This window comes from Gobio gobio (genome assembly GCF_949357685.1).
Source record: "Gobio gobio genome assembly, chromosome: 11".
Taxonomy (NCBI): domain Eukaryota; kingdom Metazoa; phylum Chordata; class Actinopteri; order Cypriniformes; family Gobionidae; genus Gobio; species Gobio gobio.
The window spans coordinates 39,717,563-39,730,082 of record NC_137104.1 but is presented as its reverse complement, the minus strand read 5'-3'; the positions used below and the strand labels follow the sequence as shown (position 1 = coordinate 39,730,082).

The 12,520-nt window shown below is 41.0% G+C and overlaps 1 protein-coding gene across 1 annotated transcript in view; it reads right to left on the bottom strand.

Annotated features, from left to right (window-relative positions):
• Positions 1-12,520, bottom strand: part of LOC307133598 (craniofacial development protein 2-like) — a 1,416,430-nt gene that overhangs the window by 216,500 nt on the left and 1,187,410 nt on the right. Inside the window, exon 3 of the mRNA XM_079828716.1 lies at positions 10,485-11,957. Coding sequence (XP_079684842.1) covers positions 10,485-11,957 — 1,473 coding nt within the window. The remainder of the gene's footprint in view (positions 1-10,484; positions 11,958-12,520) is intronic.

Sequence of the window (12,520 nt, the reverse complement as noted above, 5' to 3'; positions counted from 1 at the left end):
TTACTTTTAGATTTCATCTTATATATTTTTTATATTTATTTGTGTTGTATTATTTTTGATTGATGCAATTATAATAGCTGCAGTACACTAATAAAATGCTGTAAAACTATTTTCACAATTAATTTCCAAGAAATGGCAGTAACAGATAGAATTAAACACAACATTTTAAAGTAGTATTTTCTTGTAAAACATACTGCCATCGTTTTTTTTTTTTTATAGTCTTAAAATGGATTCTTGTAATTTCATAGCATTTTTTTTTTTCATAATTAAAATGCCACGGGAACGTTGAAGTACTTTTGAGTACCATCTAAATAGCATGGTATATGAATATGGTATATGATATTTAGTACCATGATGCAATCATCAAAGTACCATGATGCAATCACTTGAGGCTCAAATAATTGAATGGAGAAGTAGTTTTGTTCAATCTGTTAAATGAACAGAGTATTCATGTTTATAGATGCAGTTATAATAGGTATAATGCATTAGATTATCTAGCCTTATTCTTTCACATGAATTTCATGAAAAAAATTAACATTTCATATGTAAAAACTGGTCATGACCTTTCAACATATCACTATCGTTTCAATAGTGCGTTGAGGAGTTTAGTATATTTTCAAAGTACAAATAATATGAAAAATATCCTTTTCTGTACATTGCCTTTTCTCTACACACACCTCGAACAGCTTAAAAAGTTTTTCCTTGTCACCTTCACCTTTGGCTTGCTCACTTTGTAAAGCTGCTTTGAATGTGTTGTGAAAAGTACTTTGCAAATAAACAGAATTGAACTGAAGATATTCACTTGGTATTTTTTTATTTATTATTTTCGTCTTTTCTGTGGTGTTTTTTATTGGTAATGTCATCTGCGTTATTTCCTACCATAGTCTGAATTTATTGGCTTGTGTTGTTCAGTGTAAGAATGGATAGTGTTTGTGTGGCATATAGACGTTTTTATTCATTCAATATAAGTGGGGCTCTTCACCTAAATACTTTTTCATCAACGTGGACCTCCATTCAAATTTCTGCTTGCTGAATATGCCTCTCTACATTAGTTGAGGAGCACTTATATACAATGGAAATGTTACCTGACAGTGTACGCCGATAATAGCATCTAATAAGTTAATCCTGCTGCATAGAATGTCCACAGTTAGATGAGAATTTTAGATATGTAGATATATATATATAGATGGATGGATGGATGTGACTGTAATGTGTAATTTCACTTTTGCATTTTATTGCCTTTTTGGGAGGTGAATCCTGTTAAGGCATTACAAATGTTTTATGTAAAAATAAAAAATAAAAAAACAAGTCCCTATCTTGTAAACCTTTCCATGCAGATATTCATCAATATTTAATGTTTTTTTCTGATGGCAGGAATGCTGTGGAACTGCAGTTTGGAATGTTTCTCCAAGACTGGAATGAGAGAAAGAATTTCAGCATACGGTAATAATGAAAATTACCATCTTTCTCTTTCTTTGCTTTTATATCTTGATCTCTCTGTCATACATTGTGACTGAAGGGAATTTCAAACATTCCATGTTTCTTTGATGTTTAGAAATAATGATTTAAATGTTTGAGAGAGAAATCCTGCGAAAACATGGACATATTTCACCCCAAAATCAGAGGGGGAAAAAGTAATATTGTTCATAAAGAAAATATTCATATTTTCCTTAAATTAAGCCATTCTTCTCCCAAATTCTTTTGATGTTTGACTTAAAAAAAAAAAAGAAAAATTTGAATCCCCATATTCTCCATTCTCAATTTTTATTACTCTAATACTGTGCTGTAATACAAATATTTGTATGGCATTAATGAAAGGCTTTACAATTGAAGTAAAAAAAAACAAATCTACATGAGAAAATAATGTTGCGCAAGAGTGTGTTTTTGACATGGTTTCGTGAGATTCACCACACAACATTGACAAAGACATACTTCCACTTTCAACATGACGTTCTCGCCTAGTTATGGATTTTATGAATACATTTTTCTGCATCATTTATAAACTCAGCAAAACCCTCGTTAAATGCATATTTACTGAGTACGTATAATTTACAGGTACAAAATGAACACATTATAGATACACATCCAGACGCACACAGCTGGCACGGCACTTTGCTGCCACTGACAACACTGCCCTGGCAACCGATGGGCACATCGCCAAGCCAGTAAGTTGCCAAGCAGCGAGTTCCCATAGCAACCTGCCATTCCCTGTCTTTTTGAATAAGGTATCGGCAGACAGACACTCAGGCTTATGGGGAGAAAGAGGGGTTTGGATGAGGTGGAGAGTAGATGAAGAGTGATTGAAATAAAAAGAAAATGAAAAGAAAGCGATAAAATGGAGTGAGTAAAAGAGAGATAGATGGAGGGAATGAGAAATACTTTTGTTAACTGGCCCTAAATTGAACTTAAATGTATACATTCATATATGTGATAAACTTTGAATCTTTTTAATGTTGTGCTTATTTATACAAAATCAAAAATAATCATTTTCAATGCTACTTTTGATCAAAATTTCTAACTAAAGCTGATTTTTAAAAAATATATAAACATTTTGAAATTTAAAACTGAAAACACTTAAAAACTCCAAAAGATTTGTGGCAGCTTCATCGCTGTGTGGTCTGATAATTAAGATCATGACAAGTGTGTTTGACTTTATTTCCCAATGATTTGTGCTGGCAAAGACGCACACACACACACACACACACACACATATTCAGGTTGGCAAAAAGCTGGCACTGGCACCACCGTGCCGCATTCGCACGTGATTGGACTGTGAATGTGGCAGGGAGAGAAAGAAAAAGAAAGAGGGAGGAAGATAGGGTGGAGCCGAGCCAGAAAGCGAAGGACAAAAGTCTTAAAGGATATTAAACCGCAAAAGTGACCAACAGCAAAATTAAGAGCAGGCACAAATCCATAGGCCAAGTTGTCAACGGTTAGGTTTGTAGTTTAGTTTGCATCGGGTAAATGAATGCGTTTGACTGTGAAAAGGACAGATAATGAGAAAGGAGCTGAATAGACCGCTCAGTTAATGTTTGGACCGCATTCACGTCTCACCCTGGAGATCTCTGTCATTGTCAGAGGAACAGAGCTATCCAGCATATGTGTCTGCAGTTGTCTGGGAACAGTGTGAATGTTAACCGTTTCGTGTTAAAGGAATGGTTCACTCAAAAATCGCAATAATCTGATCATTTTTCCCTCTAGTGAGCTGCTAACTGATGCGAAGAAATCGTTGAGTGATTCGAACTGATTTGAATCAATTTGATACACAAACAAATCATTCAGTCTTGTTTTGTGAACCAGATCGACAGTTTAATTGAAAAGGAACAAAAGAAGGTTTTGTACACGATTCAGAATGAAATTCAGTTTGATAACTCAGGAATACGTAGGAGAAAATCAAGGAAGGCAACTACACAGTAACATAAACAAAGGAGAGAACTGAACTGAGGCTACGTCTACATTAATCCAGATACATATGAAAATTGCATTTTCTTTCAAAGTGCTTTCCGTCCACTCGAGCGTTTTCCAAAAGTTTCTCATTCACACAGATGTGGACGTCAGAAAACGCTAAATTTACCTTTCTGCGCATACGTCAACCCTCATAAAAGCTCACTTAGATGATTCAGATGGAACAGACATCATATATTCTTCTGGCAGGATCATTTTATTTTTGCAAAATATCTCGCCATTCACTGACGCATCCAGGTTGCACTCAGTCACTATTATATGTTTGGTCTAAAAGGCAACTGGTCACGTTTTGACACAGGACAGCAATTGCGAGTAAATTTCTGTCATCTTTGCAGGACTGCAATATGAAGAGTGTACAAAGTAACATCTTTAGCAACAGTGTGAAAGTGAATAGCAACAGTCACAAAACCTGTATAAACATACATATCTATCGGTTCAATATGCGCCACATGACTAAACATGCGGCATCTAGGTATGCACCTTAATAGTAGACTAGTCGTTAGTCGACTAGAAGAGGCTTGGCCGACCAAACATTTAGAAAAAAAACTCCAGGATATGGCGAAATCATGCAGGCTGTAATGGACAGATCGTTAATGGCAGGGAATCCAAACATTCGCCTATCATTCATCGAACTTAAACATTGCTTATTGGTTGAAACATTTAAAGGGTACATAACACACAGTTTCTGCCAGTCTTATGTTAATCTTGAGTATCTATAGAGTAGTATTGCATCCTTCATATCTCCGAAGAGTCTTTAGTTTTATCATATTTATAAAAGACAGATACTGCCGAACTCGTTGAGGCGTGCAGTGGACGGAGCTAAAGAGTAGGGCTGGGCAAAAAAAAAAAAGATTTTTCGATTAATCGTTTTTTAAAATGTGGTCGATTCAAAATCGATTCTCAAGGCCAAGAATCGTTTTTTTTCCCCCGGGGGTTTCCAGTCGATCCTGCCCAGTATCGCATATATGCTTGTCGTTGTTAAGATAAAATCGAATGGCAATCGCATCTAAGGAAGGCACGCAAATAACAGAGATAGTGACGAAATATAATGCATCATCCGGGGCATGAATCAAAGCTCAGACGCCCCTGAAGGAAAAAGCCTCCATAAAAACGGACAGAGTCTGAATGACGGTCGGCTAAATCGCAAGAAATGCTTGTCCTTTACTGAAAATTGCTGAAAATCATCCAATATCCTTTTTATGTTTTAGAATAAGTGTATCAAAATATCCATAAAAACAAAATTGTATTGTATTTAACATAATTATATGCATTTGAAATATAGAGAAGTGTACCTAAAATAAAAATAGTTTAATATACAGGTTTGTGGCTCTTAATTTCTTTTTAATTACCCACTTGTAAACTCATGTTCACTGTTCTTTTTTATAAATATAGTAGGCTATTTGAATTAAATCTATATTCATTGAGTTTAATCGAAATTGAATCGAGAATCGAATCGAGAATCGAATCGAGAATCGAATCGAGAATCGAATCGAAATCGAATTGATTTGAGAGCTTGCGAATCAGAACATCTGAATCGATACCCAGCCCTACTAAAGAGTCACGAGCGCACACACACACACACACACACACACACACACACACACACACACACACACACACACACACACACACACACACACACACACACACACACACACACACACACACACACACACACACACACACACACACACACACACACACACACACACACACACACACACACACACACACACAAAATACATTATGTCATTATCCCTGGATAACTTTCAATTCACTATATGTTCCTGTTGTTTACATTATATGCACTCACATGTCAATTGCCAACAAAACACAGACATTTGATGCAGTTTTACTCATGAGGGGGAACAAAGAAACACACTTGCAGAACTCACTTGCTGCTCTGGGAAAACAAACTGCATCCACTGTTTCCTTAATGCTGGGTTATTTGGGAAGCTGAACAAGGATATCTTTCCCTCACAACCAAAAACACACTTCTTAAGTGACAGCAATGCTGGCGGCTTCCGTAACCCAAACGAAGCTCGATGATGGACGTGCTCTTGCTGTAGTTCTGGTTGATGTGCGCACACGCTCATCTGGGAGAAGTGCCCATACGAGCAATTCCGCCCTTTACAGCACATACAGCACAAACCTTTCAGAAACTTTCCCCCCAACTGTTTTTTTTATTTTGGCCATGTTTATCATGAGAATCCAACTCTTTAAAAGTGTAAACAAGTCAGAATGCATGAAATAGCTTTAGACCTCCCCTTTAAGTAGCAGCAACTTTACAAGTCCGCTCGCTCTAATGTTAACCTAGATAAATGTGCGCTATTATTAGACGCATGTGCTTGCGATCGCTTGCATTTAACTTAAAATACTCATACAGATAAGAGTAATGCAAACTGTAAAGGGTCTACTTTTATTTCTGTAAATAAACAATAACAACAAAACATGCTTTTTTTTAAATAATGAAAACAATCAGGTCTTGGTCTCCCTGAACAGCAGCGCGTCACAAACATGAACCAAAACTGAGCGTATACTTGCCTCACAGACATGAGAAATATATTTATAAAAAGCTTGAAATGTGTATGAATGAACCAATTCAAATGGAAAATATATATTCTCAGATTATGTCATCCGTATGAATATGGGTCCATATGCGTCCCGTCCACTACTGCAGAGATGACGAGTCAGCATCGTCACTTAAAGGGTTACTTCAGCGATTTAGCATTAAGTTTTGCATCAGTAGAAACCTGTTAGTATATTCGAATTGTCCCCCTGAGACGAGAGAATTATGCATTTTATTTCAGGAAAAAATCCTTGATTTTTTGGCCAGAGGCTAGAGACTACAGCCAGTAGAAGGAGCTAGTTCTGCATGTTTTCAACCCGCCCATAGGGCAGAATGTAAATGCACACGGCCGCTGCCGCTCGGCTCGGGCATTAATAACGGAGCAAAGTGAGTATTTCAACTTTTCAATGAATTCCTATGAAAGTTTAGCTTCCATAGGCATGATCTGATAATGCGCCAGACTGGACACCTCTCGTGATGAATGAAATCTGACTCCTGCTGCATTTGTGCCGTGACTTTCATCCGGCTCACTCACACTTTGTTGAAAAGACACGTTCAGTTTTTAATTGTAGTGTCTATTCTCTATCTGAACGAAATTATTTTATTACTATGAATATCAAAACGACGGTGGGGGCGGTGTCTTGGTGGGCAAGTGATAACCAGTAGCCGTGGCTTTGGGAGTGGCCTCGTAGGGCAGCGAAGCAAGTGCATTCTGGGAGTTGTTGTCTTTCATCCACATGAGACAAAAATAAATGTTCTGTCTTTTCTTGGTCTAGAAGGCACCAAATTCAAAAATAATTTCACATTTCTACTACATTAATGACCCAGTTTAAATACACATTCATCTTCCCAGCGCTGAAGTGCCCCTTTAATCTCTGCAGCCGAAAACACATAAAACATTACCAATAAATGATTACAATGTTTAGACAGCCTCCTATTTTTCCTCGACACATTCATAATCTTTACATTTGCCGGTACCTCTGGCAAGCTTTATGTGCACATTTGAGCGCTGATTAGGCTATGTATTATAGCTATATAGGCAATTAAAGGCTCATTATTATGATTTATGGCTTATTAATATAGACATGTGATTAGTCGACTAATAGCTCAAATGAACGACTAGAAAAACAACAAATTATAAAGAACAAACTAGAATTTTTTTTTGTCAAGGGCAGCTCTAGCGTTATCATTTTTCAAATACCTTCGTTTCACAGTCCACACTACAGCACAAATACAGGGTTTTCAATATGCACCCTAATAATGACATGGAACACTGACAAACAGAAACTGAATGAAAACGAAACCAAAACAGACCAAGACCGTTTGCTACTTCTAGGGGGAATTTTTAGATTTTGACGATAGTGATGTAAAATACACTATTGTCAACTGGAATATAGTGCACTAGTTTTACATCTATGATTAAGTGGTGCTTTTATGTTTTTCTTTAATCCTCATTCATAATAATTGTATGTATAATGTAAAAAAATTCTCCTTTTGTTTTGCACAGAATAAATGTCTTTCATAAGGGTTTGGAACCACATGTGGGTGAGTAAATAATTACCTTTTTTCATTTTTGGCGGAAATATAACTTTTAATTTAAAGCTGGTGCCAAGTATCTGATAATTGTTTGCAGATAAACTAATTTTTGAGATAACAAATGAGAGAATCTTTATTCTAAAGACAAGCAAAAATAGACTGATCTACAGCCTGGATTCATTTTCCAGGATTTCAGACACACAGAAGTTCAAAACGAAACAATTGTATTTTAAATACCAGTTCCTTCTCTTAGAAGGTCTTTTTTATTTCCATAGTTTGATTTATCTTTCATATGTGCATTCAGCTCCATTTGAGGATTCGTCTCAAACATGGAATGAATGTAAGAATTTGAAACTTTATTATTAAAAAATAAATAGTAAATAATAGTCGAGAAATCAATCCTGTCCCTCGATATATCGCTCTGTGCACACAAAAACACTGTAGGATGAAATGTAGGTTTTCCAGACTTCAAGGCTGTGGCCGCTATTAAAAAGAATAAAAATGTTTATGTCTGGGCCTAAGAAAAGAATACATTCCCATAGTGTACTCTTTAAAGGAATACTCTTTAAAAATACTGACCTTCATCTCAGTCGAAACCCGTAAGACTTTCTTTCATCTTCAAAACACAAATGAAGGTATTTTTAATGAAAATAATAAAAGAAATTCCATTGAAAGTCCATTCAAAAAGGCCATAAAGAAATTGAAAGGTTTAATCCAAGTCTTATCCAAGTCACAATCACTTTATTTGATGGACAGTTTGATTTAGGCTTTTATTCACATGTATACATTGATTAGCGAACATAAGTGTACATTTTCAATTAATGAGTTATTTATATTTTCAAGGTTAAAAAAAATTACTGAGCTACACCTGTTTGAAGTCGATAGTGTAGCTTGACTTTGAAAATCGAGATCAAGTTTTCTGAACCAAATCACCTTGCAACTATACCTTAAAATACCTGGTAATAACACCAAATCTAACACACCACGTCAACACCAAATATCGATAGGAAAAATATATATTCGCCTTTTTTTTTTTTAAATGATACCACAATTGCTTGCTTAACATCGTGCATAATGAAACAGACAGCCTTTAAGACCTACTGTACCCCACAGATCTAAAATAATGTAACACATCAGGTGTTTTTCCCCAACTGTTAACCAAAGACATAAGACCGTTTACATAAGACAGGGGTTTTCAGGGATCCTCCAGAAGGTTCTAAATCTAAGGGGTCCCCAGAAAATTTCAGAGAATAAAAAGACAAAGCTATCTATTTCTATTTTGGCTCCTGCAATGGGTAGGGGGGTGTCCTATCCCTGTGCGTTGAGCCGACCAGATGAACCAGTTGTTTCCAGTGCTGACGGTCTTGTGCCAGCTGCTCTGCATCCTCCACAGCAACTCCATGTTGTTGGAGGTCGCCTGCTAGGACGTCAAGCCATCGGGTGCGGGGTCTACCTCGTGGTCGTCTCCATCCTGCGGCTCTCGGATCAAACTGGAGAATGGCTCTCGTCGGATGGTCAGGAGGGAGGCGGAGGACATGGCCGAACCAGCGGGTGCGACGTTGCGCAGCTAGGCAGGATGCTCTGGGCTGGCACATGCGGGCTCTAAGCACTTGATTGGAAACCCGCTGGGGCCACCTGATGTTCTCGATGGTTCTGAGAGCCCTGCTATCAAAACCATCTAATCTTGTAGCCAGTGTCTTATTTAAGGGCCAAGTCTCAGAGCCATAAAGCAGGATGGAGAGTACTGCGGAGTTGTAGATCCGAAGCTTCGTCTTGCGTGAGATGGTCTGGTGCCGCCAGAGTGGTTTCCAGAGAGACTGTAGGGCTGACGCAGCCAGGGCTCTTCTGCGGGTAATCTCTGGTTTTAGGTCCCCGTTGTCTGTCACTATGGATCCCAGATACACAAAGCTTTTGACAGGCTCTACAATGTCATTGCCAAGCCGCAGGGAATGTGGATGCGGTCCGTCACCGACGTACATGAACTTGGTTTTCGCCCAGCTCACCTGAAGGCCAAGCTTCTCAGCCTCTTCACTGTATATGCCCAGAGCGTCTCTCAGCTGGCTGTAGGACGTGCTGAGCAGGATGGTGTCGTCAGCATACTCCAGGTCAGTCAGGGTGTAACTGCCAAAGGACACTCCGGGGACCCGCTCACAAACCCTGGACATCAGATGGTCAATGATGCAGTTGAAGAGGTCGGGAGCAGCCACGCAGCCCTGGCGAACGCCACTGGAGATGGGAAACCAGTCTGAGTCTCTGCCGTTGATGCGGACACAGCTCTGAGCGTTGCTATAAAGCAACTTGAACAGGGCAACGATCTTGGGTGGTGCTCCAAGGGCGTGTAGGATACTCCACAGTGAAGTGTGGCAAACGGTGTCAAATGCAGCCTTCAGATCTATGAACCCGATGTAAAGATGTCGGTCTTTACGGAATTCATAGGTCTTCTCTATCAGCAAGCGAACGGCAGAGATTTGATCTGTTGTGGAGCGGTTAGGCATGAAGCCAGCCTGCTGGGGACGGCGGCTGCTTCTGATGGCTGGAAGAGCACGAGTGAGCAAGATCCTGGTAAAGAGCTTGCCGGGGATGGAGAGAAGGGTAATGCCTCTGTGGTTGCCGCAGACTAGCCTGTCACCCTTACGTTTCCAGAAGGGCAAGATGACTCCTCTGGTCCAGTCGTTGGGAAGCCTCTCTGTCTCCCACACCTCATTGAATATGTGGGTAAGCCACTCGACAATGCTTTCACCGCCTGATTTTAGCATCTCCGCGGTTATTGCACAGATGCCGGGGGCTTTCCTGTTGTTAAATTTTTCCAGAGCAGCTCTGACTTCCTCAGGTGTGACAGGGTCTGTACTGCAGACAGCACTGGGGGCTGCAGCATTGGCGGCTGATGAGATGGCGGGATCAGCCGGGAAGGTACCGTGCTGCAGAAGGAGGCTGAAGTGCTCTTTCCAGCGTTCGAGGCAGTTAGCTTCAGTTGCTATGAGGTTGCCATCAGAATCTTTCACCAGGGCTGTCTTGATGTGTGGGCCATTACGAGCTTTGCGCAGCAGACTAAAGACACGGCTCATATTGTTGTTATTGGCCGCGGACTCTAGATGTTTAGCTTCTGCTTGCCAGAAGTTCTCCCTATCCTCAGCTATAGCCACATTGCGCTGACGGTTCAGTCGCTGATACTCCGTCAGGTCACCTCGGAGCCGGGCCTCGCGCCGCCGGTCGATGATGTTAAGTGTCCTCTCTGATATCCAAGGCTTTTTCGGGGAAGGTCGAAAGCATCCGAAGACATTGTGAGCTGACTGGATGACACTTTCCTTGAAGGTCTGCCAGTCGTTCACCTTGTCGGTAGCCAGGTTATCATAGGTGCTGTGGATGGCGCGGCTGAAGTCTGTGGCGATGTTTGGGTCACTGAGTAGGGAGGAGTCCAGGCGAGGCTGTGTCTTGGTGTGCTGGTTAACTCGCAGCTTTAACTTGAGCTGGGCCACCAGCAGGCGATGGTCTGTGTTGCCAAGCTCTGCTCCTCTGTACACACGGCAGTTGGTGACAAACGACTTCCAGCGTCGAGAGATGAGGATATGGTCTAACGCTTTCCTGGTTCTGCCATCTGGGCTGTACCATGTCCAGTGATGGATAAGCTTCCGGGGAAACCAGGTATCAGCAATGCAGAGGTTGTTATGGTGGCAGAGAAGGAGTAGGCGGTTACCGTTGTCGTTTGTGGACCTGTCAGCAAAGGTTGTGCCGACAGGTGAGCCTGTGGACCGATCACTGCTAGACAGAGTGGCGTTGGCATCGGTGAGGATGATGGTGATGTCGTGTGGTGGGGCTTGGCCAACAGCCTCATGGAGTTGGTCAAAGAAGGCATCCTTCGCATCCTCATCAGCGACATCGGTGGGGGCATAAGCAACAATTACTGTCATCTTGCCGTGTTGGTGGAGGAGGCGGGCCGACAGCAATCTGTCGCTCAGGGGAGTCCAGCTGATGAGGGTCTTGCGGAATGCCTTTGGGATGGCAAGTGCCACGCCATAAAGGCCTGTCCGTCTCTCGGGGCCACTCCAGAAGTAGCAATGGTCGCCTGCTGTTGTTTCGCCATTGCCGTGCCATCGAACTTCACAGAGCCCTGCCAAGGAGATGTTATAGCGGCAGAGCTCTCGGGACAGCAGGGTGGCTGCTCCGGGGCGAAGGAGTGTCTGGACATTCCATGTGGCGACTCGGGTCCTGCGAAGAAGGTTGATCCGTACTCGTTGGTCGGGGGCAGGCTGGGGTCCGTTACCATTTTGAGCAGTCCGGCTACTTTCTCTGATCGGTTTCGTAACAAAAGGGTTTCTCCTGGGTGGGTTGTTAGCCCTCCGCAGGATAGTCGGTTGGTGGGGCTGCCACCTCACAGCATACCGACATGCTGGGGTCTTTGTTTGTCTGGAACCTACCCTGTAGACCGGCCCGCCTAGGGTGACCCTACCAGGAGCAAGCTCCCGACGGTATCGCTCTGCAGGGTCACTGGAACACGCAAGCCCCCTCGCCACGTCAAGGCCAGACCCAAAAGAGGGGGATTCTAAATCTAAGGGGTCCCCAGAAAATTTCAGAGAATAAAAAGACAAAGCAAAAATGGATAAAGTCTACCAAACATTTCAATTGTTTCAGTTCTTAATGTTTATATCCCTCTCTTGCCTTATACATACTTTCCAGAATTGTGTATAGATGGATTTTAGGAAGGGCGTCCCTTATAAAATGTTCATCATATTTGGGGGTCCTTGGCATCGGAAAGTTTGAAAACCCCTGACATAAGACATAATGTGAAGAGATAATGTTTGCGTGAATACTTGCCAAGACAGATATTTTGAAATACTAAAGATTGTACATTGCTTTTCTCGCGAGAAAAGAGTAGTGCTCGTGAGAGTTTTCCTGGACAAATGAAAGATACTCCTCTCAGAAACGTACAAATAAAGATACTTTTAGATGTTT